Here is a 27287-nt window from a genome sequence, read left to right on the forward strand (position 1 = left end):
CTGCAGTGAGAGACCTCCGCACTGCTGCTGCAGTGAGAGGCCCCCGTACTGCTGCTGCAGTGAGAGGCCCCCGCACTGCTGCTGCAGTGAGACCTCCGCACTGCTGCTGCAGTGAGAGGCCCCCGTACTGCTGCTGCAGTGAGAGGCCCCCGTACTGCTGCTGCAGTGAGAGGCCCCCGTACTGCTGCTGCAGTGAGAGGCCCCCGTACTGCTGCTGGCCCCCGTACTGCTGCTGGCCCCCGTACTGCTGCTGCAGTGAGAGTAGGGCTGCAACAACAAATCGATAAAATCGATAAAAATCGATTATTAAAATAGTTGGCAACGAATTTCATTATCGATTCGTTGTGTCGCGCGATTCTTACGGCGCTCAATAAGTCACGGAGTATAAACAAAGTAGATTTGAGCGCAGAGCGGCGCAGGAGAAACCAGAGCGGAGGGAGAGACGGAACGCTGCGTTGTGAGAGCCAATCAGCGCTGAGCTGCTCCTCTGTTGATGAATCTAATTGGCTGCTGCTGCTCACGTGGCGCTGGATGCGGAAGTCCTTCACGTAGTCGGAGACATTCACGGAGCTGAGTGCGCCTCCGGGTGACGTTATGACCCCAGACACCAGGGCGCTACATGTCACGACGTGTGGCATTTCCACAAGAGGATAACGTAGAAAACGTGGTTATTTATTCCGTGGCGGATAGCGGAAAATATTTTTCCACGGAGATAAGCCACGCCCCCACTCGCTGTGAGCTGCGCGTGCAGACATCATTTAACGGAGCGGAGCAGCGCGTGCGCTCTGATCGCTCTTTTAATGAAGTATCAATCTAAAAATATGCTAAATCACATCGTGTTTAACGTACGGGTACTTTGTTAGCATCGCTACACCGTGCAGCGTGACAGCAGCAGATGTAGCGGGCTAACATTCAAGCTAACCTAACTTCCCAAACGCTGTGGACATCTGAATGCTGATTGGCCGAGACGCGACACGTCCATCAAAGATATTTTATTGTTGAGAGCACCACTCCACATTTTCTCCGCGTCTCACTGCAATCTCAACGGCAGCGGGCCAGGTGAACACAATAATAAATCGTAACGCGTCTCTGATATTGTTCAGGGGGCGGGGCCACATGGGGACCACTGCTCAGGAGAGGAGAGCTGTCAGTCTGTTTGTGACGGTTCATCACCATGGTGACCAGTGAACAGGTTCATCACCATGGTGACCAGTGAACAGGTTCATCCACATGCTGACCAGTGAACAGGTTCATCACCATGGTGACCAATGGACAGGTTCATCACCATGGTGACCAGTGAACAGGTTCATCACCATGCTGACCAGTGAACAGGTTCATCACCATGGTGACCAGTGAACAGGGTTCATCACCATGCTGACCAGTGAACAGGTTCATCACCATGGTGACCAGTGAACAGGTTCATCACATGCTGACCAGTGAACAGGTTCATCACCATGCTGACCAGTGAACAGGTTCATCACCATGGTGACCAGTGAACAGGTTCATCACCATGGTGACCAGTGAACAGGTTCATCACATGCTGACCAGTGAACAGGTTCATCACCATGCTGACCAGTGAACAGGTTCATCACCATGGTGACCAGTGAACAGGTTCATCACCATGGTGACCAGTGAACAGGTTCATCACCATGGTGACCAGTGAACAGGTTCATCACCATGGTGACCAGTGAACAGGTTCATCACATGCTGACCAGTGAACAGGTTCATCACCATGGTGACCAGTGAACAGATTCATCACCATGCTGACCAGTGAACAGGTTCATCACCATGGTGACCAGTGAACAGGTTCATCACCATGCTGACCAGTGAACAGGTTCATCACCATGGTGACCAGTGAACAGGGTTCATCACCATGCTGACCAGTGAACAGGTTCATCACCATGGTGACCAGTGAACAGATTCATCACCATGCTGACCAGTGAACAGGTTCATCACCATGGTGACCAGTGAACAGGTTCATCACCATGCTGACCAGTGAACAGGTTCATCACCATGGTGACCAGTGAACAGGTTCATCACCATGCTGACCAGTGAACAGGGTTCATCACCATGGTGACCAGTGAACAGGTTCATCACCATGGTGACCAGTGAACAGGTTCATCACCATGGTGACCAGTGAACAGGGTTCATCACCATGCTGACCAGTGAACAGGTTCATCACCATGGTGACCAGTGAACAGGTTCATCACATGCTGACCAGTGAACAGGTTCATCACCATGGTGACCAGTGAACAGGTTCATCACCATGGTGACCAGTGAACAGGTTCATCACCATGGTGACCAGTGGGTCTCCAGGACCTTTCCATGACTTTAAACCACATTTCCATGATTAAACATTTTGTGAAAACTCTGTCTATACGTGACAAAGTGAGAAGATGTAGTATTTAAAATAACAATGAGAATTCCAAAGCATACCGTATATATACCGTGTAAATTAACATTTGAATGGAACAAATTTGCATTACTTTTCCAAATATTTTGGGATTTTATTTTATTCAATTACTTTTCTAGGCCTGCTAATAGCCATTTAAAAATTCCATGACTTTTCCAGGTTTTCCATGACCGTACGGACCCTGTTTTGAATAAAGAGTTGAAAATTAAAGTTTTTTTGTTTTTGTATCCGATTAATCGATTAATCGATAAAATAATCAACCGATTAATCGATTATCAAAATAATCGTTAGTTGCAGCCCTAAGTGAGAGGCCCCCGTACTGCTGCTGCAGTGCAGGGGCCTCTCGGCGTCGGTAGGACCTTGTATCACGTCACCTGTGTGTCAGGGATGGATTACTGAACCCTCCCTTACTCAACATGACCACAAAGAAACACAATATAACTACAAAGACACAAAGAAACGCAAAACAACCACAAAGAGACACAAACTACCACAAAGAGACTCAAAACAACTACAAAGGGACACAAAACGATTACAGAGACACAAAACAACTACAAAGAGACACAACACAACCACACAGAGACACACAACAACCACACAGACACAACACAAACACAGAGAGACACTAAACAACCAGAAAGAAACACAAACAACCACAAAGAGACAAAACAACCGCAAAGAGACACAAGACAACCACACAGACACAAAACAACCACAGAGAAACAAAACAACCATAAAGAGACTCAAAACAACCTCAAAGAGACTCAAAACAACCACAAAGAGAAACAAAACAACCTCAAAGAGACACTAAACGACCACAAAGAGACACAAAACAACCACAAAGAGACACTAAACGACCACAAAGAGACACAAAAGAACCACAAAGAGACTCAAAACAACCATAAAGAGACTCAAAACAACCTCAAAGAGACTCATAACAACCTCAAAGAGACACAAAACAACCTCAGAGACACTAAACGACCACAAAGAGACACAAAAGAACCACAAAGAGACTCAAAACAACCATAAAGAGACTCAAAACAACCTCAAAGAGACACAAAACAACCTCAAAGAGACTCAAAACAACCACAAAGAGAAACAAAACAACCATAAAGAGACTCAAAACAACCTCAAAGAGACTCATAACAACCTCAAAGAGACACAAAACAACCTCAGAGACTCAAAACAACCACAAAGAGACTCAAAACAACCATAAAGAGACTCAAAACAACCTCAAAGAGACACAAAACAACCTCAAAGAGACACAAAACAACCTCAAAGAGACACAAAACAACCACAAAGAGAAACAAAACAACCATAAAGAGACTCAAAACAACCTCAAAGAGACTCATAACAACCTCAAAGAGACACAAAACAACCTCAGAGACTCAAAACAACCACAAAGAGAAACAAAACAATCTCAAAGAGACACAAAACAATCTCAAAGAGACTCAAAACAACCACAAAGAGACTCAAAACAACCATAAAGAGAAACAAAACAACCATAAAGAGACTCAAAACAACCTCAAAGAGACTCATAACAACTTCAAAGAGACACAAAACAACCTCAGAGACTCGAAACAACCACAAAGAGACTCAAAACAACCATAAAGAGACTCAAAACAACCTCAAAGAGACTCATAACAACCTCAAAGAGACACAAAACAACCTCAAAGAGACACAAAACAACCACAAAGAGAAACAAAACAACCATAAAGAGACTCAAAACAACCTCAAAGAGACTCATAACAACCTCAAAGAGACACAAAACAACCTCAGAGACTCAAAACAACCACAAAGAGAAACAAAACAACCTCAGAGACACAAAACAACCTCAAAGAGACTCAAAACAACCACAAAGAGAAACAAGACAACCATAAAGAGACTCAAAACAACCTCAAAGAGACTCATAACAACCTCAGAGACACAAAACAACCTCAGAGACTCAAAACAACCACAAAGAGACTCAAAACAACCATAAAGAGACTCAAAACAACCTCAAAGAGACTCATAACAACCTCAAAGAGACACAAAACAACCTCAAAGAGACACAAAACAACCATAAAGAGACTCAAAACAACCTCAAAGAGACTCATAACAACCTCAAAGAGACACAAAACAACCTCAGAGACTCAAAACAACCACAAAGAGAAACAAAACAACCTCAAAGAGACTCAAAACAACCACAAAGAGAAACAAGACAACCATAAAGAGACTCAAAACAACCTCAAAGAGACTCATAACAACCTCAAAGAGACACAAAACAACCTCAAAGAGACACTAAACGACCACAAAGAGACACAAAACAACTTCAAAGTGACACAAAATGAAACAACAAGAAAAAGAGTGTCTGTGTCTTCCTCCTCATTTCCTTTCTTCTTCTCCTCCCTCCACTCTTCCCCTCTTCTCAAAGGAGGAGGAGTCTCCCGACAGTGGGGAGCTGAGGGGGCTGGAGAGCCCGCCGCCCCCCCTGAAGAGGGACCGGTCCTTCTCGGAGCACGACCTGGCCCTGCTGCGCTCCGAGACCCCCCCCTCGCTGGGGGCGGCGGTCCGGCTGAGGGGGGAGCGGCCTCGGTCCAGGACCCTGACGGGGGCCGGCCCACCTGCTTACCACAGAGGTCAGTGTGTGGCTCCTCCTTCAGCCCTGATGCACACGGCACGACTGTGAAGCTCACAGCTGCCCGTGTGCTTCACATCTTGAGATACTAGAGAGCATGAAGCTGGTAATGGAGTCTCGTAGCTTCATGCATCCCTCAGACATCATGACCGGAGGCCCTGGAGCCTCCTGTGAGCCTCCAGGGCCTCCAGTCTCAGCCCGATGAGCCACTTCACAGATTACTACAAGTCTGGATCTACAAAGAGTTATTTGCACGTTTCCTTTTTTTTTTACTTTGGGAATAACTGTATTCAGTTTTTAACAATTAATGAGTGAATCACCCCTTATGGCCATTTACAACTCATGTTGCCATAGCAACACTTGTGGGCACGAGCTGTGTGCATGGTGTGCATGCCAAGGACGGACTGAGGTCAAAGGTCACTGTGGCCTCTTGAAACTGATTTCTTTGGCCGATTTGACTCATATGTGTCTACAGAAAGCAGAAGTACAGCATGTAGACAGTATCTTTGGCAACAGGCGATGGTCATGGAGTTCAATCTGACAACGGGAGAAGAGAGGAAACGTCATGACAATAAAAAGAAGCTCAGAAATAAAATAAAGACAATAATTTCCAGTCTGTAAAAATGTGTTTTTAAGAAGTTATTTCAGAGAGATTATTGATTCTGTAGCTTTGTAAATGTATATCAGAAACAATGAGCCCGATGCAGGAAATGAATTCCGGTTGTTCAGCTTCCAAATGAGGGGTGTGGTTAAAAAGAGTTCTGAATACAAACAAGAAAGTCCTCTCACTTCCAAAAGGGTGTCAGTCACATGAATGACCACACGGTGTCACTGTTGCTCCTAAAACCTCATCACGGCCTCACCTCCCAGCAGCCAGTGGGGCGGCCTCACCTCTGCACTGGGACGTCTGATGATAACCGGCCGGTGTGCGGGATTAACTGGTTTTTGAATGAACTGGTCTTGGTAGCGTGCATGAGGCAGATGTGCCGTAGGAGTGGCCTCGAGTTGCCTCTCAGGACCCGTCTGACTAACTAGGAAATGCACATTTCCATCGCTTAGCCTCTCTGTCACGTTCTTTTGATGTAACGCTAATGTTTTAAAGACTAAACACGGATGACTTTGCTGTAAAATGTGATACCTGTTCGGGAGGCTGTAGTTGAGACGCCGAGGACACGGAGCGAGGACAAATTAGGTGACTCTGCTGGTGCCTGTTCAATATACGACTAACTTCAATAAATACTTGACAAAATGCTCTTGTTGTCAGTCTGATATTTATGTTATACGTCGTTATCTGACGTCCAGTCGATGTGAGACCAGTTTACTCTTCATACAGTGTGTCATGAAGCCCGTTGTTTACACCCAGCTCGCCCACCGCTGTCCGCTGGGAAACTGACAACACTGTGTGCTGTCTCACGTCTCTTATGTTTTATATTCGAGACTACGGATCAACATATATCCTCGTAACTATACTCTACCCTGTGCAGCACTCACTGTCCAGATTAAACATGACTGTTACCTGTTGTTTTGTTACGATAAGGACACACATAACTACACACAGGAGTGAGCGTGTCTTTAGACACATGACGGGGGAGCGGCTGGCTCCAGCCTTCATTTAGGATTTCTACGGCATTAACGAAACGTTTTCCACCTTCATGACGATCATATCACTTGTTGACTGGTGATAACAAAATATCTACAACGACAATTTAAAAAAAATTAAAACACGGATTTCTCAAAGAATCGAACAGCCGTCTTGTGCACCTGCTGTTCTGTTCGTTGCTTGTGAACTACCATTGAGCTATAGGTATTTCACCCGATTACCCGCTTTACATTACAATGTACTTTACAATAACAAAAACTGACTGAGCAAATTAAGTAAGTAATATCGTAACTTTGGAAGACATTAATATGTATAAAATATATTCTAACACCGACTGCCTTTTCTTCTAACATCATAGACCCACCTAACTCAAATACGTGATTGCATAGGCAACAGCCGCTTTGTGCATTAAAGTTGATGCGACAATAGGAAACGCAGTTACTGATTATCACTATGAGTGATTTATCTATTCATCTAAAACTTAAACTGACTGTAATCAACCCATATTCCTCTATAGCTCAATGGTAGTTGGGATGCCACTTAGGAGGCCCTGTGGTCGCAGATGATCGCAGGTTCGATTCTTGGCGTTAATCTTAATCCATTTTTTTAATTTTTTTATCGCCAGTGAACAAGTGATATGATCGTCATGAAGGTGGAAAACGTTTCGTTAATGCCGTCGAAATCCTAAATGAAGGCTGGAGCAAGCTGCTCCCCCGTCATGTGTCAAAAGACACGCTCACTCCTGTGTGTAGTTATGTGTGTCCTTATCGTAACAAAACAACAGGTAACAGTCATGTTTAATCTGGACAGTGAGTGCTGCACAGGGTAGAGTATAGTTACGAGGATATATGTTGATCCGTAGTCTCGAATATAAAACATAAGAGATGTGAGACAGCACACAGTGTTGTCAGTTTCCCAGCTGACAGCGGTGGGCGAGCTGGGTGTAAACAACGGGCTACATGCTTCATGACACACTGTATGAAGAGTATACTGGTCTCACATCGACTGGACGTCAGATAACGACGTATCACATAAATATCAGACTGACAACAAGAGCATTTTGTCAAGTACTTATTGAAGTTAGTCGTATATTGAACAGGCACCAGCAGAGTCACCTACTTTGTCCTCGCTCCGTGTCCTCGGCGTCTCAACGACAGCCTCCCGAACAGGTTTCACATTTTACAGCAAAGTCATCCGTGTTTAGTCTTTAAAACATTAGCGTTACATCAAAAGAACGTGACACGGAGGCAAAGCGATGGAAATGTGCATTTCCTAGTTAGTCGAAACGGGTCCTGAGAGGCAACTCGAGGCCACTCCTACGGCACATCTGCCTCATGCACGCGTAACAAAACCAGTTAATCCCGCACACCGGCCACGTTGTCTGACGGGTTGTGTTTAAAGATTCTGCGTTCTCGCATTACGCCTGGACACGTGCTCAGACATTTACACAACAGGAACGTAAACATTGGATGAAGTCTTGTTTCATTTTGTTGACCTGTTAAAGTCAACGGTTTTTACAGAGGGGAAAGTAAGTATAGTTTATAATCTTTAGAATAGAGCAGACCCGACGGGGTTGTCTTTTTACAGGGTAAACTAAGAGATATCCCTTGTATCATATCACAAGTGGTCTGGAATGACGTCGTACATGCACATACGGCAATATCTAAATCTACAGGAGTCCAAAGTAGTAAAACAAACCCCTCAGTGGGCATGTTGGATGTTTTCCTGCCGCTTTGTGCCTCCGTGGCGCAGTGCAGTGACACTGAAGCGGCGTCTTGGACATTGTGATTATGAATTTACACATGAAGAACCCATCAAACCCACAAAGGGTTAAAGCGGGGGCCCTAACACCATCCATCCAGCTCCTCTGCCTCACAGCACCAACTCGAGGGTCCTGCTGAAGCCCAGCAGCTGATCCGTTAGCATTGGAGGGGAAGGTGCTCAGCCTCATGTTGGGGAAACCTTCACGCCTCCCATCGACCTCGAGCTCTGACCTCACCAATGACCCGCACCTCCCTGAAATGAGAGCCGCGGTCCGACAGTCCGAGGAGACGGAGGATTACATCGACGCTAATCAAATGTCAAGATGTGCTGATGAAGTCGGACTGAGAGGAGGAGGGAGGAGGCTGCCTGAGGGCATCAGCAGCTCCACTGACTGCCTCTGCAGGCCGGGCCCACACGGCCAGACGCCGTCACAGAGGCCTCTGCTACACGGGAAGACTTTGGAGCTGTGAAGCCTCATTGTGTTGATGTGTGTCTCTTTGTAGTCCTGTCATCTCTTTGTAGTCATTTTGTGTCTCTTTGTAGTTTGTGTTGTGTCTCTTTGTAGTCGTTTTGTGTCTCTTTGTAGTCGTTTTTTGTCTCTTTGTAGTTTGTTTTGGTCTCTTTGTAGTCGTTTTGGTCTCTTTGTAGTCGTTTTGGTCTCTTTGTAGTCGTTTTGTGTCTCTTTGTAGTCGTTTTTTGTCTCTTTGTAGTTTGTTTTGTGTCTCTTTGTAGTTTGTGTTGTGTCTCATTGTGTTGTTTTGTGTCTCTTTGTAGTCCTGTTATGTCTCTTTGTAGTCATTTTGTGTCTCTTTGTAGTTTTTGTTGTGTCTCTTTGTAGTCGTTTGTGTCTCTTTGTAGTCGTTTTGAGTCTCTTTGTAGTCGTTCTGGTCTCTTTGTAGTCGTTTTGAGTCTCTTTGTAGTCGTTCTGGTCTCTTTGTAGTCGTGTTGTGTCTCTTTGTAGTCGTTTTGTGTCTCTTTGTAGTCGTTGTGTCTCTTTGTAGTCGTTTTGGTCTCTTTGTAGTCGTTTGGTGTCTCTTTGTAGTCGTTCTGGTCTCTTTGTAGTCGTTTTGGTCTCTCTGTAGTCGTTTTGTGTCTTTGTAGTTGTTTTGGTCTCTTTGTAGTCGTTTTGGTCTCTTTGTAGTCGTTTGGTCTCTTTGTAGTCGTTTTGTGTCTCTTTGTAGTTTGTTTGGTCTCTTTGTAGTCGTTTGTGTGTCTTTGTAGTCGTTTTTTGTCTCTTTGTAGTTTGTTTTGTGTCTCTTTGTAGTTTGTGTTGTGTCTCTTTGTAGTTGTTTTGGTCTCTTTGTAGTTTGTGTTGTGTCTCTGTAGTTGTTGTGTGTCTCTTCGCAGTCCTTTTATGTCTCTTTGCAGTTGTTTTGTGTCTCTTTTTGTTGTTGTTTGTGTCTCTTTGTAGTCGTTGTGTGTCTCTTCGTAGTCCTTTTATGTCTCTTTGTAGTTGTTTTGGTCTCTTTGTGGTTGTTTTGAGTCTCTGTTGTCGTTTTGGTCTTTTGTAGTTGTTGTGTGACTCTTTGTGGTCAGTTTGAGTCCATCTGCAGCTTTTTTGCATCTCTTTGTAATGATGTTGGTCTCTTTTTTAAGCAAAGGCCCCGGGGTCCGTGTGCGGTGCGGGGCCCTTACTGTAGACTGATGGTGAAGAGTGACTGTGAGGATGGTACCTGTTCACGCTGCAGTAGACACACATTGACACCTTCCATTCGCCGGGTGGGAGAGGCGCCCCGTTCCGTCTGTTTGTTAAGCCCCTCCCACCGCCGGCCCTCTGAGCCCCTCAGGCGAGCAGACCTCTCACTGGGATCTAAGTTACAGACGGAGCGGCGTGGGCCGAGCCACGATGAATAATACACGACGGCGTCTGAAGGGCAGAGAGGCTGATGTGTAATTCATGGACTCGTTAGTCTCCATTAGATTTGGTCGTATTTAGTTCCCCTGGTGAAGGGCCGCTTTGTTGTCTCTCAACGCGACTCATGACATTAGTCACGAGGGTCGCACTAAAGTGCTCGTTTATGGTCACTCAGACTCAGATTGTTATTTGAAGCATCGGATTGGTCCGTTCAGAAATGTCTTGTTGCATCCACGTCGTCTAAATCAATTATAATTATTTTAGATAACAAAGGAACTGTAACTCCACCTGGCAACAAGTCACATGACACGATAACACACCGGGTCAAGTGAAAGGTCAAGGAAAAGGTTTTATTCCTGTTACATGATGCTGTCAGACAAGACCTGTGAGGGCCTCGTCCACCGGGCCCTCACCTGAACAGATCCTCATCACAACAAGCTGAGCCGTCCGGCTTCAATAGTCTCATGAAACGTGCCTTGACAGAGGGGGGTCATCATCGTTGTGTTAGCGGCCTTCTCCTTCAATGCCAGACCAGTTTCATCTGTCCCCATTCGTAGCTCTGGAGGGCCAATCAGCTTCCAGGTGATCTGAATGTTAACCTGTCAACCCATCCCCTCTGACCTCTGACCTCAGCCTCCTACCCTCTTCACGGCTGGGTGCCGCCCTCTCCGGGCCGCCTGTCCCTGAGCTCAGTGGACGAGACCACCGAGGGATCGGACCCCCGGTCCTGCTCCAGGGCTGCAGACGAGAACCAGTGGATGGTGAGTCAGAATCCCAGTCGCTCCCACTGCAAACCCACTGAACGAGCGCCGGACTCTCCCAGGAGACAGAGCGACGCTCCACGATGATGACAACCTGAACAAGTTGCTGTTCCCCCCCCCCCCCCCCAGGAGGAGTTCAGCCACCCCGTGGAGAGCCTCGCCCTGACGGTGGATGAGGTCATCAACGTGCGCCGAGTGCTGGTCAAAGCGGAGATGGAGAAGTTCCTTCAGAACAAAGAGCTCTACAACAACCTGAGGAGAGGCAAGGTACCGGCTGCCCCCCCACTGTGTGTCTGTGTGTGTGTGTGTGTGTGTGTGTGTGTGTGTGTCTGTGCTGGGCTACTCTAACCTGTGTGTGTCTGTGTCTGTGTGTGTGTGTGTCTCTGTGTGTGTGCTGTGTGTGTCTGTGCTGGGCTACTCTAACCTGTGTGTGTGTGTCTGTGTCTGTGTGTGTGTGTGTGTCTCTGTGTGTGTGTCTGTGTGTGTGTCTGTGTGTGTCTGTGCTGGGCTACTCTAACCTGTGTGTGTGTCTGTGTGTGTGTGTGTGTGTGTGTGTGTCTCTGTGTGTGTGTGTCTGTGTGTGTGTGTGTGTGTGTGTGTGTGTCTCTGTGTGTGTGTGTCTGTGTGTGTGTGTCTCTGTGTGTGTGTGTCTCTGTGTGTGTGTGTGTGTCTCTGTGTGTGTGTGTCTCTCTGTGTGTGTGTGTCTCTGTGTGTGTGTGTCTCTCTGTGTGTGTGTCTCTGTGTGTGTGTGTCTCTGTGTGTGTGTCTCTCTCTGTGTGTGTGTGTCTCTCTGTGTGTGTGTGTCTCTGTGTGTGTGTGTGTCTCTCTGTGTGTGTGTCTCTCTGTGTGTGTGTGTCTCTGTGTGTGTGTGTCTCTGTGTGTGTGTGTGTGTGTGTCTCTGTGTGTGTGTGTCTCTCTGTGTGTGTGTGTCTCTGTGTGTGTGTCTCTGTGTGTGTGTGTCTCTCTGTGTGTGTGTGTGTCTCTGTGTGTGTGTCTGTGTGTGTCTCTCTGTGTGTGTCTCTGTGTGTGTCTCTGTGTGTGTGTCTCTCTGTGTCTGTGTGTGTGTGTCTCTCTGTGTGTGTGTGTCTCTGTGTGTGTGTGTCTCTGTGTGTGTCTCTGTGTGTGTGTGTGTGTGTGTGTCTCTGTGTGTGTGTGTCTCTCTCTGTGTGTGTGTGTGTCTCTCTGTGTGTGTGTGTCTCTGTGTGTGTCTGTGTGTGTGTGTGTCTCTGTGTGTGTGTCTCTCTGTGTGTGTGTGTCTCTGTGTGTGTGTGTGTCTGTGTGTGTGTGTGTGTGTGTGTCTCTGTGTGTGTGTGTCTCTGTGTGTGTGTGTGTGTCTCTCTGTGTGTGTCTCTCTGTGTGTGTGTGTCTCTGTCTCTGTGTGTGTGTGTGTCTCTGTGTGTGTGTGTGTGTCTCTCTGTGTGTGTGTGTCTCTCTGTGTGTGTGTGTCTCTGTGTGTGTGTGTCTCTCTGTGTGTGTGTGTGTGTCTCTCTGTGTGTGTGTGTGTCTCTCTGTGTGTGTGTGTCTCTGTGTGTGTGTCTCTCTGTGTGTGTGTGTCTCTCTGTGTGTGTGTGTCTCTCTGTGTGTGTGTGTCTCTCTGTGTGTGTGTGTCTCTGTGTGTGTCTCTGTGTGTGTGTGTCTCTCTGTGTGTGTGTCTGTGTGTGTGTGTCTCTGTGTGTGTCTGTGTGTGTGTGTCTCTCTGTGTGTGTGTGTGTCTCTGTGTGTGTGTGTCTCTGTGTGTGTCTGTGTGTGTGTGTCTCTCTGTGTGTGTGTGTCTCTCTCTGTGTGTGTGTGTCTCTCTGTGTGTGTGTGTCTCTGTGTGTGTGTGTCTCTCTGTGTGTGTCTGTGTGTGTGTGTCTATGTGTGTGTCTCTGTGTGTGTGTGTGTCTCTCTGTGTGTGTGTCTGTGTGTGTGTGTGTCTGTGTGTGTCTGTGTGTGTGTGTGTGTGTGTGTGTCTCTCTGTGTGTGTCTGTGTGTGTGTAGGTGTGCTGCTGCTGCAGGGTGAAGTTTCCTCTCTTCTCGTGGCCGTCGACCTGCTTGTTGTGTAAAAGGTCAGAACCTCCAGAGCCTCTGACCTCAGAGCTTCAGAGCCGTGAGTCTGGACCCGGTAGAACTCACTCACACGTCGTCAGGAGAGCAGATCCACATGAAGCTCAGAGAGTTTCTAATGTGCAGTAAACAGTTGCTGAGGTTAAAAAGATCTCTGATTGATCACCAGCGGCTGAGGCACGATGAAGAAGTTCATCCTCATCGTTCTGTCTGTAGAGATGAAGATAAGAGACACTTGTTGAATTCATCTGAGTACAGCTGTAATGTATGTTATATTCATGATTATAATGATAACTGCTGCTCCTGAAGCTCTGGACCTCCTCCGATGGTCAGACTTGACCTCTGGCAGGACGCGTGGATTCATCTGTGTTTCCTCCACAGATCTGTGTGCGGCTCCTGCAGTGCAAAGGTACGTCTGGTTTCATCATGACATGTTATGAAGGTATGACACCGTTCTACTTCATCCTCCTGGATATCTGCCGTCTCGCGCAGGTCGAGTCTTAATAACAACAAAGTCACCTGTGACCTCGGATGACCCCCAGCCGGTATAAGAACCGGCGTCGTCCTGAGATCCTTTTTCATCTTCTCTCTACGCAGGCTAACTACTATGTTAGCATCAGACTAACTACTATGTTAGCATCAGGCTAACTACTATGTTAGCATCAGGCTAACTACTATGTTAGCATCAGGCTAACTACTATGTTAGCATCAGGCTAACTACTATGTTAGCATCAGGCTAACTACTATGTTAGCATCAGGCTAACTACTATGTTAGCATCAGGCTAACTACTATCTCTTCTCCCTCTCTTCTCCCTCTCTTCTCTCTCTCTTCTCTCTCTTCTCCCTCTCTTCAGATGAAGATCCCCTCTAAGAAGATGGCCCACATCCCCGTCTACACCGTTGGCTTCCACAGCGGCCCGAGGAGCCACGGCCGCAAGAGCCAGGTGTACAAGTGAGTTCTGGAGAGGGAGACGCATACGAGTTCCTCTTCTTCGTTCCTCGCGGTGACGTCATCACCCCCAGGCGCCCACCTGTCGCCCGACGGCAGGCGCTCGCCGCTGCAGAATTTGTCCGCCCCTACCCACATGATCAGGTCATCACAGCTCCGCCTCACCATCGCCCTCTCGCACCAACCCCCAACGCCAGTGAAGCCACACGCCCAAGCACAGATCAGCGCCCTCGCCTGTCCCCCCCGTTCTCCTCGCAGCCTCAGCATGTCACTATCGCTGATGCTGCCTTCACCAATGAACAATGAGCAGATGAACCCTCCTGTGTCATCTCACCACTTCCTCCCTCACATCAACAGCCGCCCCAACCAGCCATCTGCCCTCACGAGAGGGAGAAGGAGGAAGGAGCTGCTCCGTCAGCCTACGGACGAGGGAAGTGCCCGGTGGAGGTGGAGGAGGAGGAGGTGGTGGAGATGGAGGAGGTGGTGGTGGAGGAGGTGGAGGAGGAGGTGGTGGTGGTGGAGATGGAGGAGGTGGTGGTGGAGGAGGTGGAGGTGGAGGTTTGAGGCGTAGTCACATGTAACCCGTGTAGCGTCTCAGCGCTTTGTGGTGGCCTCGTTTGTTTGTTTGTTGTCACGTCTGTCGCTCCGGGCACAGAGACGACGTAGCTGCTGCCCAGCGAGGCGTCTTCAGAGCCGCTGACACTGTGAATGTATCGGAGCGTCAGAACCTTCTGACCCAGCATGATGATGATGATGATGATGAAGCTCCACCTCTCTCTTGATATCGGCTCTGGTTTTGTAAACACGAACTAAACCTCGACTGCAATAAAATGAAGCGACAAACGACTCTGCCTGTTGACTTCAGATCAGCGGTCCCGGGGCCTCGGCCGGTCCCGTGGCTCCGGGCCCTCCTCGGGCCCCTGGGGGCCACATGTTCACCACCACTAGGAGCTGATGTGCTGCCTTTGACCCGTTAGCGTGAGAGGATGAGAGGATACAAACTGCAGTCGCTGCCGAACCCCCTGGACCTGGAAGTGAAGTCATGTCCCACACACTTCCTCCCAAAGTCACACCACAGCGGGGCCCCCAACCACAGCCGGGCCCCCAACCACAGCGGGGCCCCCAACACAGCTGGGCCCCCAACCACCTCAACGACCCTTCATAGGGCACTCATTGAAATACTTTGACATTCTAAATGTCAACACTACAGTGCTACTGGAGGACATAACACTACAAAGAGACACATCATGACTACAAAGAGACAATAAAACTACAAAGAGACACATCATGACTACAAAGAGACACATGACTACAAAGAGACAATAAAACTACAAAGAGACAATAAACTACAAAGAGACACATGACTACAAAGAGACACATCATGACTACAAAGAGACACATCATGACTACAAAGAGACACATGACTACAAAGAGACAATAAAACTACAAAGAGACACATGACTACAGAGAGACAATAAAACTACAAAGAGACACATGACTACAAAGAGACAATAAAACTACAAAGAGACACATGACTACAAAGAGACAATAAACTACAAAGAGACACATGACTACAAAGAGACAATAAAACGACAAAGAGACACATCATGACTACAAAGAGACAATAAACTACGAAGAGACACATGACTACAAAGAGACAATAAAACTACAAAGAGACACATGACTACAGAGAGACAATACATGTGGAGCCGAGCATTCCTATAAACCTTAGTGGTAATGACTTTATGAACTTCTTTAATGAAAAGATTTTAACTATTAGGGACAAGATTAATAATCTCTTGCCCATAACCAGTGCCAATCTGTCCTCAAGTGGAATGGCCTTGGAAACCGCTGTATGCCCTGGTGTATATTTGGAGGGATTTTCTCCTATCAACCGTGACCAATTATTTTCAACGGTTTCTACTTCGAACCCGTCTACCTGTCTCTTGGACCCCATCCCGACGAGGCTGCTTAAAGACGTTTGCCTTTAATTGGCGGCTCTCTATTAGATATTATCAATGTGTCTCTGCTAACAGGCCACGTACCACACTCCTTCAAGGTGGCTGTTATTAAACCTCTCCTGAAGAAGCCCACTCTGGATCCAGAGGTGTTGGCTAACTACAGACCGATCTCTAACCTCCTTCCTCTCCAAGATCCTTGAGAAAGTGGTGCAAATCAGTTGTGCGACTTTCTACATCATAATAGTTTATTTGAGAAATTTCAATCAGGATTTAGAAAACACCACAGCACCGAGACGGCACTGGTGAAAATTACAAATGACCTCTTAATGGCAGCAGATAAAGGACTCCTCTCTGTCCTGGTCTTGTTAGACCTTAGTGCTGCATTCGACACCATTGACCATGACATCCTGTTACAGAGACTGGAGCAGTCGATTGGCATTTCAGGCACGGCACTAATTTGGTTTAAATCCTATTTATCAGATCGATCTCAATTTGTATTTGTAAACGATGGCCTCGATAACCACCAACGTTAATCACGGAGTTCCACAAGGTTCTGTGCTTGGACCAATTTTATTTACCTTATACATGCTTCCTTTGGGCAATATTATCAGGAAACACTCCATAAACTTTCATTGTTATGCAGATGACACTCAACTATATTTATCGATAAAACCAGAGGAGAGCAACCAACTCTGTAAAATTCAAGCATGTCTTAAAGACATAAAAACATGGATGACCTGCAACTTCTTGATGTTAAACTCAGACAAAACCGAAGTAATTTTAATCGGCCCTGAGCACCTCAGAGATCAATCATCTGGTGATGTGGTTTCTGTAGACGGCATTGCCCTGGCATCCAACACCACTGTAAAGAATCTTGGCGTTATCTTTGATCGGGACTTGTCCTTTAACTCCCACGTAAAGCAAATCTCAAGGACTGCATTCTTTCATCTACGTAATATTTCAAAAATCAGGCATATCTTGTCTCAAAAAGATGCAGAAAAATTGGTTCACGCGTTCGTTACTTCGAGACTGGATTACTGCAACTCCTTATTAGCAGGCTGCTCTAATAAATCTCTTAGGTCCCTCCAGTTGATCCAGAATGCTGCAGCTCGTGTTCTCACTAAAACTAAGAAAAGAGATCACATCACTCCTGCACTAGCTGCTCTGCACTGGCTCCCAGTAAAATCAAGAATCACTTTTAAAATTCTTCTCTTAACCTACAAAGCCTTGATTGGTGATGCTCCATCATATCTTAAGGAGCTTGTAGTACCATATTGCCCACTAGAGAGCTACGCTCACTAAATGCGGGACTACTTGTAGTTCCTAGAGTCTTAAAAAGTAGAATGGGAGCCAGAGCCTTTGGTTATCAAGCTCCTCTTTTATGGAACCAGCTTCCAATTTCAGTCCGGAGGCAGACACAGTCACCTCGTTTAAGAGTAGACTTAAGACCTTCCTCTTTGACAGAGCTTATAGTTAGGGCTGAATCAGGTTTGCCCTGGTCCAGCCCCTTGATATGCTGTTATAGGCTTATAGCTGCCGGGGGACGTTTAGGATGCACTGAGTACCTATCTCCTCTTTTTCTCTCCTTAAGGATTAATTTTCATCTCTCAATCACACGTTACTAACTCTGCTTTCTCCCGAAGTCCTTTTGACTTTCGTCTCATGGGGTCATCGGACCCTATGAGACGGCATAGATCCTATCTGCCTGATGGATCGTCTGGGTCGTGGAATTCCTGCTCATGACTACGCCACTGTCCTGTTGAGACTCCGCCCACTCCTCCTCCCCACCGCCATCTGCCTGATGGATCGTGGAGGTCTCCATCGTGGAATATGCCTACTATGAACTATTCATACACTCTGTCATATTCATTGAATGTATTTTAACTCTAAATCTGTCCTTCTGTACACATTACATCTATTGCATCTGTCCATCCTAGGAGAGGGATCCTCCTCTGTTCTCTCCTGCAGGTTTCTTCCCTTTTTTCCCCCCTGAAGGGTTATTTGGGAGTTTTTCCTGGTCCGATGTGAGGTTTTGGGGCAGGGATGTCTATGTGTACAGATTGTAAAGCACTCCGAGACAAATTTGTAATTTGTGAAATTGGGCTATACAAATAAACTGAATTGAATTGAATTGAACTACAAAGAGACACATGACTGCAAAGAGACAATAAAACTACAAAGACACATGACTACAAAGAGACAATAAAACTACAAAGAGACACATGACTACAAAGAGACACATCTTGACTACAAAGAGACAATAAAACTACAAAGAGACACATGACTACAAAGAGACAATAAAACTACAAAGAGACACATCATGACTACAAAGAGACAATAAAACTACAAAGAGACACATCATGACTACAAAGAGACACATCTTGACTACAAAGAGACAATAAAACCACAAAGAGACACATGACTACAAAGAGACAATAAAACTACAAAGAGACACATCATGACTACAAAGAGATAATAAAACTACAAAGAGACACATGACTACAAAGAGACACATCTTGACTACAAAGAGACAATAAAACTACAAAGAGACATGACTACAAAGAGACAATAAAACTACAAAGAGACACATCATGACTACAAAGAGACAATAAAACTACAAAGAGACAATAAACTACAAAGAGACACATCATGACTACAAAGAGACAATAAAACTACAAAGAGACACATGACTACAGAGAGACAATAAAACTACAAAGAGACACATGACTACAAAGAGACAATAAAACTACAAAGAGACACATCATGACTACAAAGAGATAATAAAACTACAAAGAGACACATGACTACAAAGAGACACATCTTGACTACAAAGAGACATGACTACAAAGAGACAATAAACTACAAAGAGACACATCATGACTACAAAGAGACAATAAAACTACAAAGAGACACATGACTACAGAGACAATAAAACTACAAAGAGACACATGACTACAAAGAGACAATAAAACTACAAAGAGACACATGACTACAAAGAGACAATAAAACTACAAAGAGACACATGACTACAGAGAGACAATAAAACTACAAAGAGACACATGACTACAAAGAGACATTAAAACTACAAAGAGACACATGACTACAAAGAGACAATAAAACTACAAAGAGACACATGACTACAAAGAGACAATAAACTACAAAGAGACACATGACTACAAAGAGACAATAAAACTACAAAGAGACACATGACTACAGAGAGACAATAAAACTACAAAGAGACACATGACTACAAAGAGACAATAAAACTACAAAGAGACACGTCATGACTACAAAGAGACAATAAACTACAAAGAGACACATGACTACAAAGAGACAATAAAACTACAAAGAGACACGTCATGACTACAAAGAGACAATAAACTACAAAGAGACACATGACTACAAAGAGACAATAAAACTACAAAGAGACACGTCATGACTACAAAGAGAAACATCTTGACTACAAAGAGACACATGACTACAAAGAGACACATCATGACTACAAAGAGACAATAAACTACAAAGACCACCATGACGAGGAAGGTGGTCTGACCCCTGCTGTGACGCTGGGCGTGGTGGCGTGGGTGATGAGTCAGCAGGCGGCGAGCGGAGGTATAAAACGGGAAATAAAAGAGTCATTGCAACCACGAGAGGTCCTCCAGCACACACTCAGAACTGGAGGCCCCAAATATGATGCCTTCTGGTCCGGCAGAATGCGAGACAGGCCGTGGACAGACACACACACACACACACACACACAACCTCAATATCTCCTGGCGTGATAATACATCTTATTGTTCTTCAGCTTGTCCAGAATATAATCGAAGTGGCACCTGGTGAGAAAGTGAAAATAGGCCCGAGATGACCCCCCATGACCCCCCATGACCCCCCCCCCCCTGTATCTGCGTCATCTCCTCGTCATGTGACCATGCAATACATTGGTTGTGACAGAATGAAAACAAACTTTGAATGGACACGGATATGAATATGAGTAGTTGCAGTGAGCCTGTCGTTAGGCGTGAGTGTGAGGCTGTGGGGGCCCAGTGGGTGGATGTCAGGAGGCTTTGTCCCGTCACTGGATCCATAAGGCCACGCCCCTTTCTTCATGAATAAAAAACGTCAGGTCGACGTGTCTATTGGTTGCCTGTCATCCGGCTCTGAGTTCACTCTTCTGACAAGCCGCGTGAAGTTAGAACGAATGAACAAGTGAAAACGGGAAGTTAGGCGATTACACTTTCAAAATAATGGTAGCGCAAACATTCAAATTGTTTTTCCTCATTATTTTTTGTATGTACGTTAAGGAAAGACTTCCCAGGAAACACTTCTAAGTTTTGAGATCGGACCATTTTGCTTCCATAACACGTCTTCTTTTAAACTAGGAGATTTTACTACTTTGTTTATTTCCGTCAGTAGATTCCACCAAAATTCACCAAAACGTGTAATAAAGAAAATGTCCAACCCAAGGAATGAATGAGAGTAGATTCAAGGTGATACGTATTATTATTCTTTTATTGACCGTCGTCAGTCGTCACCTGTGTCTTGCAAAAGTACCTTTTATAATTTATATCTTTAATGATGTCCAAACATCTCCACTTCAGCAGCTCTTACATTCACAAAACTCTCCACCTAATTGCTCTCTATACTCTGTTATATTCTATTATTCATAGGTGACATATTTACTAAATTGTTGTTATCACTGTTCACGGACTCAAGGATAACACAAACTATTTTCGCGGTCTTTTATATATTTTATTTAGAATTTGTGTTATACCGGAAGTTCCGTTGTTTTGCTGCCGCTAACTTTCCGGTGGAAGTCGGGCAGCTTTAGAGCTTTTGAACTCGACAACAAGCGTCTCCGGCCGGCCGCGGTAGTTCTCCTCTGTCCCCCGTCCCGCGGTTCTTTTGGGGGGGGGTCGTCCGGTGTTCCTCGCCCCTGCCTCGCGGTGGGTGTGTCGCGCGGGCCGGTGGAGCCTCGTCGCTGCTCGCGCGCACTCTGGAAAAAAAGAAAAAGAAAGAAAAAAAAGAGTAAAAAGTTGATGATGAGTTTCGAGTGAACGCCTCGGAGCAGCTCACCGAGTCGGAATGGCGGTCTGGACCAGGGCGGACAAGAACGGGCAACTGGACCTTCTGCTCCGGGACCGCTGGATCCGAGTGGCCGCCGAACTCACCCGGGAAACGTTGACTCTCACGGCCGAAGCGGCGGCGCCGGGGGGAAACCACTGGGACTACAGCAACTCGTCGGCGGGCCTGAGGAATGGCTTGTCGAACGGAAACGACCCGGGAGCGAGTCCCGGGAGCCGCGGTCCGAGCTCCGGTCCGGACCAGCTCCAGAACCAGAACCAGGGGGGCAGGGGACGCAGCGGCAGCCCGGGGCGCGGGGGTGTCAGTCGGGGTCAGCACGAAGGGAACTACGGTCCCAACAGCCCCGGGAAGTACCCGAATAACGGCACGAACACTGACTTCGGAAGCCCCGGCTCCAGCTACGGGAGTCCCGGGTCCAGCTCCGGGTCCAGACAAGGCGACGCCCCCGTCAGCCTGGACGGCTCCTCGGAGGCGGTGCGGAAGGTCCGGGTCGTGAAGCAGGAGTCCGGCGGGCTGGGGATCAGCATCAAGGGCGGGCGCGAGAACCGGATGCCCATCCTCATCTCCAAGATCTTCCCGGGGCTCGCGGCCGACCAGAGCCGGGCTCTGCGCGTGGGCGACGCCATCCTCTCGGTGAACGGGAACGACCTCCGGGAGGCGACGCACGACCTGGCGGTGCAGGCGCTCAAGAAGGCGGGGAAAGAAGTCACGCTGGAGGGTAAGTGGGCCACGCGAGGGCGAGGACTTAGGCCGCGATCTGGCTGCTGTGGTCCGGGCTGCACGCCGCCGTGCGTGACCCCTCAGGGGCCTGACCCCTCAGGGGCCTGACCCCTCAGGGGCCTGACCCCTCAGGGGCCTGACCCCTCAGGGGCCTGACCCCTCAGGGGCCTGACCCCTCAGGGGCCTTACGGCGGCCGGTTAATACTTTGACCTGAATACAAACAGGAGTCTGAACTCTGACTCTTAAATACAAATACATAAATCAGTAAATGACAAATAAATACCGGCACTGGGGTTTTACCAGAGCAAGCATCACTGCAACGCCTCCCTGGTCCTACAGCATCCACACCAACCAGGTGACCTCTGACCTCAGGGCCTGGATCAAACCAGCAGAGCAGGAAGCCTTTGATTAAGCAGCCTCCGCTGGGGGTAGAGTCTGTCTGTTTGAATGTCTGCAGCTCGATGAAGACGAGCAGTGAACATACAAACAACTCTTCTTCAACCACTTGATGTCCCTGAATCAGTGGGGGCCAACTGCAGGCCTGGGGGCCAACCTGCAGGCCTGGGGGCCAACTGCAGGCCGCTCGCTGTTTTCAAACGGCTCCCTAAGACGAACCTGTTTATTATTTAATGTTTCTATTGGTTCTGACTCCTCGGTTCTGACCGACCCACGTTGACCACGTGAAGGGGAAGTGTAGGAGTCCGTCCCTTTCGTTCTCCTCAAACAGATTTATTTATTTATCATTGTAACCGGTTGAAAACGACACATTTACTTGTTGGCCCTGTGAATCCTGATGTTCGTAGAATCTCATGAGCGGTTCTGTTGCTCTGAGCCGGGTCACTCAGGAAGAGCTGACGGTCCACTCGGGGTCAGGGTCCGTAACGCTGATGTAGAGCAGCTCCATCGGCAGAGAGGAGGAGGAGGAGGAGGAGGAGGAGGAGGTTAGGAGTTAGGAAACTTCAGGCCAGGAACGTCTGAATGCAGCAAGCGGTTAACGACTTGGAAAGAAACGCCGGCTGAATACTGACGAGGAGCCAAGGGGACGAGGGGAATAGGAGACGAGGAGACGAGGGGACGAGCACATCCATGCGGCACATTTACCACGAGGCGTGTTCAGACCAAATGATTTCAACCAATCAGAAGAGACTCAGATGATGGGGGGGGGGTCAGAAGAATGTGTCAGCTGCCTGTCACTGTTTGTCAGTTAGAGACGGAGGCGGCTGTCTGTGCCCCCCCCCCCCACTCTGAGAAGGAAACAACGTGGCTGGAGGAGTTCATCCAGACGGCCCCCATGCCGTGTACACATACCCCCCCCCCCTCCTGCCATGTACACATTACTACACCCCCCCCCCTCACAATTAGCTGAGGTGCCCCACATTCCTGACCTCTGCCTTGCATGTGCATAATTAGGCCAAAGGTCAACGGCCTGGATGGTTACACCAGCACACCACCACCACCACACCAACACCACCACCACCACTACACCACCACCCTCAGCTCAAAGCTGAATGGTCTGGTCTTCATGGTATTGGCTCCTCCCCCAGAGCGATGATGTGTTCAGGCGCCTCTAGGTTATTACAGTTGTTTAAGGTAGTTTCACTAAATCTCTGAGATGTCAATCGATGGAGTTTTATTAAAACCTGCTTCAAGAAATGGTCCCACTCTTCATACGGGACGCGTTTTGTTTCCCGACTTGAAGAACTCGTGTTCTGTGCTGCAAACACGTGATTTATGACTAATATGACTTCACTGTAACTCCACTGTTATGTCACTTTTTCCATTATTTGTGTCTCTTTTCTGCAGTACGTGATGAGACCTCCCTGGTTTGAGCCTTTATCTGCCTTAACGCCGCCATTTGTCGTGTTCCTATGCAGCCGGTTCATTATTGTAGGTGTGGAGAGCTCCTGTGGGAGAGCGTGCTGATGACATCATCGCTAGAGGAGGATGTTAGCTCTTTGAATACACACGTTCAGGTTGTTGCATGCACCAACACGACACGGCACTGGTAAAACGGTTGTAAATGAATGCGTGAGGTCACACTGAGGTCACACTGAGGTCACACTGAGGTCACACTGAGGTCACACTGAGGTCAGAGGACTTCCTTGAGCAACCAGATCATTGTGTTGACGTTTCCCTTTATCTCTTGGGTCTCCGGAGCGGCCTCAGATAGGAGCTTCTGGTTTGAGACGCTCCTCCTCTGAGGAGTCGAGACGTCTTCTCTCCAGTTGAAAGACAAGAACACCAACAGAGTTACCCATCGATGCATCATGTGTATATTTATTTATTTGTCTTACAGCCTTCCACTGTCATCCCTCTCTGTATTCTAAAGGTTTCTACTCAGCGGTTCGTTCAGATATCATATTTAATTCTAAAAACTCTTTAAAGGATTTTGTCGGCATTTTCTGATTTATAGGGTGAAAAAAACCTTTTGACCGAATCAAAGAATTTTACAATAAAATTAAACAAGAATGTTGAACCTAGCTTATTTATGTTCTGGTAATGTAGGACTTTTTGTGACATATTTAATAAAATAATGCCTCATTTGCATAATTACAAGTACAAATTCAGAACATTTCTAATACAAAAAATAAGTCTAAATGTAAATAATCAGTAGTTTACCCTCCGCCTGTCCCCGTGAGCTATCGAGAGTATATTTATTTATATATTTATATTTATAGTGTGTATTGAGAAGAATAGAAGAAGAATAGAAATATACTTTATTAATCCCCAAGGGGAAATTTGTCGAGCCAGTAGCAGCAACACAAGAATAAAAAATAAAAATAAAATAAAAAACACAAATATAAGAAGGGTTAGGGTGATCTGGCAAGAGGTGAACTGTTGTAGAGCCTCATAGCCGTCGGCAGGAATGTTCTCCTGTATCTGTCCTTGTGGCAGCGGAGCGTGAGGAGACGTCTGGAGAAAGTACTCCTCTGTCCCTGTAGGAGGTGGTGGAGAGGGTGGAGAGGGTGGTCCAATATGGACACCAGTTTCTTCAACGTCCTCCTCTCCACCACCTGTATTGCGTCGTGACGCTCTGAGCTGCGTGAACCAGCTGTGTAGAAACGGAAGAGACCCGGTGAACATCTGGACTCCCTCAGACAGACTTCACTCGGCCCGCCGCCCTTTTGACCCTCAAGGCTCCGACCAATAGAAACAGAGCGTTATATAACGTGACCGAGAGCCTCCAGTGGACACACACGGAAGTACATTCAACTCAAATCTAGTGAAAGTAAATAATAATGTGACGTAGATGATAAAGAGTTTGACTAACCGTGGCTTTGATTCAGCATGCGATGCATTGTGGGAGTTAGCTCTGGATATCAGTGACAACACTCTTCTGAGGACTTTACATTGTATGTTTTAGTAAAAGTACAACTCTTTTGCTTTAAAAAACATTTTCATTGATTTCTTGGACAAGAATAAATTATTAAATCAACAATAAATGTATCAACATAATGATTAATAATCAAAATAACCCTAAATGACAGCCATGAAAACAGTTTAGTTAATAATTACATACCATAATAAAATTACTTTAATATCTATTTTATATTGCTGTGACTCACCCGAAGCTACATTCTACAGGATTACTACTTTAATAATACTAATTTTACTGTTTGGAGCTTGTAATGTACCTTTTGTAATTAGCTAACGGTAATTGGTCAGCTAACATTAACCCATTACCGTTAGCGTCCTTTTTACAGCCAACATTAACTAATTACCGTTAGTGCCCCATTTACAGCTAGCGTGAACTAATTACCGTTCGCGCCCCTTTTACAGCTAACGATAACAATTATCATTGGGGCCCCTTTTACAGCTCACGTTAACTAATCAGCGTTAGTGGCACTTTTACAGTTGACGTTAACGACTTACCGTTAGCGCCCCTTTTGCCGATTTAAAAAGGATTTGTAGGTCACAGTGTAGCGTGATGGAGGAATCAGCTACGGAAACGTATTACTGACAAACAAACACAGATTGCGTGTTCGTCCTGCCGCTGCCCGAGCAGAAAGCCTCTGTGGGGACATTTGTAATCTTTAACAGTCACTACTCCACTACAGAATGACGGTTGTGATTATTGTTTGTTTTTTCTCCATAATCTGCTTTATCCTCCTGTGGAAAGTTGACACACATAAACAAATACACTGAATGCACTGGCCTTGAAACTCACGCATGTACTTTCATGGTGTTGCAGATAAACACGTTACTGTGTCCACTTTTCCCAAAGGCTCTTCCTCTGGCCCAGGTGAGGGCGGGGCAGGTGTGAGGGGTCAGGGGAATGCTTCCTCTTGGAGGGACCGTCTGTCACGACCAGAGGGCTGCAGGAGCGATGTGTTTCTGTGGGCCAACCAGGAAGCTCCCTCCACAAACAGCCACAGATATGTTTCCATTGGATTTGGGATTAAGTAGCGTTAGCACGACTATGCTACGCTAGCTACTGAAGGTGAACTGAACGTCTCCACAAATGTCAGGGCAAGAAGTATTTAAACTGTCACACAATGTTTCCTATTTACACGACTGCACTGGATTTTAAATGAATCGGTCAATATGTGGTTGAAGTGTAGACTTTCATCTGAACAATAGATGTCATGTGACCAGATGAACAATAGATGACATGTGACTAGATGAACAATAGATGTCATGTGACCAGATGAACAATAGATGTCATGTGACCAGATGAACAATAGATGTCATGTGACCAGATGAACAATAGACGTCATGTGACTAGATGAACAATAGATGTCATGTGACCAGATGAACAATAGATGTCATGTGACCAGATGAACAATAGATGTCATGTGACCAGATGAACAATAGATGTCATGTGACCAGATGAACAATAGATGTCATGTGACCAGATGAACAATAGATGTCATGTGACCAGATGAACAATAGATGTCATGTGACCAGGTGAACAATAGATGTCATGTGACCAGATGAACAATAGATGTCATGTGACCAGATGAACAATAGATGTCATGTGACTAGATGAACAATAGATGTCATGTGACCAGATGAACAATAGATGTCATGTGACTAGATGAACAATAGATGTCATGTGACTAGATGAACAATAGATGTCATGTGACCAGATGAACAATAGACGTCATGTGACCAGATGAACAATAGATGTCATGTGACCAGATGAACAATAGATGTCATGTGACCAGATGAACAATAGATGTCATGTGACCAGATGAACAATAGATGTCATGTGACCAGATGAACAATAGATGTCATGTGACCAGGTGAACAATAGATGTCATGTGACCAGGTGAACAATAGATGTCATGTGACCAGATGAACAATAGATGACATGTGACCAGGTGAACAATAGATGTCATGTGACCTGATGAACAATAGATGTCATGTGACCAGGTGAACAATAGATGTCATGTGACCTGATGAACAATAGATGTCATGTGACCAGGTGAACAATAGATGTCATGTGACCAGATGAACAATAGATGACATGTGACCAGGTGAACAATAGATGTCATGTGACCAGATGAACAATAGA

The 27287-nt window shown here is 46.3% G+C and overlaps 3 protein-coding genes and 1 long non-coding RNA gene across 6 annotated transcripts in view; 3 read left to right on the plus strand and 1 right to left on the minus strand.

The window, feature by feature from the left end:
* spire2 (spire-type actin nucleation factor 2) overlaps positions 1-14012 on the plus strand; it is a 40262-nt gene extending 26250 nt beyond the window's left edge. For 2 of the 3 annotated variants that reach the window (XM_056415894.1, XM_056415896.1), the window contains exons 9-14: positions 4827-5031; positions 10883-11010; positions 11140-11277; positions 12991-13058; positions 13438-13465; positions 13911-14012. In XM_056415894.1, the coding sequence (XP_056271869.1) occupies positions 4827-5031; positions 10883-11010; positions 11140-11277; positions 12991-13058; positions 13438-13465; positions 13911-14012 (669 nt within the window). The remainder of the gene's footprint in view (positions 1-4826; positions 5032-10882; positions 11011-11139; positions 11278-12990; positions 13059-13437; positions 13466-13910) is intronic. The other variant, XM_056415895.1, reaches the window with a different exon arrangement.
* Positions 1-18089, plus strand: part of chst6 (carbohydrate sulfotransferase 6) — a 72601-nt gene extending 54512 nt beyond the window's left edge. Inside the window, exon 3 of the transcript XR_008831951.1 lies at positions 17781-18089. The gene's annotated coding sequence lies outside the window, so the exon portion shown is untranslated. The remainder of the gene's footprint in view (positions 1-17780) is intronic.
* Positions 18090-20701: 2612 nt separating this feature from the next.
* Positions 20702-21226, minus strand: LOC130194839 (uncharacterized). Its single transcript, XR_008831971.1, has 2 exons — positions 21135-21226; positions 20702-20959 (listed from the first exon to the last, which is right to left on the minus strand). It is a non-coding gene; the product is annotated as an uncharacterized LOC130194839 (long non-coding RNA).
* sntb2 (syntrophin, beta 2) overlaps positions 20957-27287 on the plus strand; it is a 31048-nt gene continuing 24717 nt past the window's right edge. Inside the window, exon 1 of the mRNA XM_056415920.1 lies at positions 20957-21766. Coding sequence (XP_056271895.1) covers positions 21049-21766 — 718 coding nt within the window. The 5' untranslated portion in view covers positions 20957-21048. The remainder of the gene's footprint in view (positions 21767-27287) is intronic.

This window comes from Pseudoliparis swirei, chromosome 6, assembly GCF_029220125.1.
Source record: "Pseudoliparis swirei isolate HS2019 ecotype Mariana Trench chromosome 6, NWPU_hadal_v1, whole genome shotgun sequence".
NCBI lineage: Eukaryota > Metazoa > Chordata > Actinopteri > Perciformes > Liparidae > Pseudoliparis > Pseudoliparis swirei.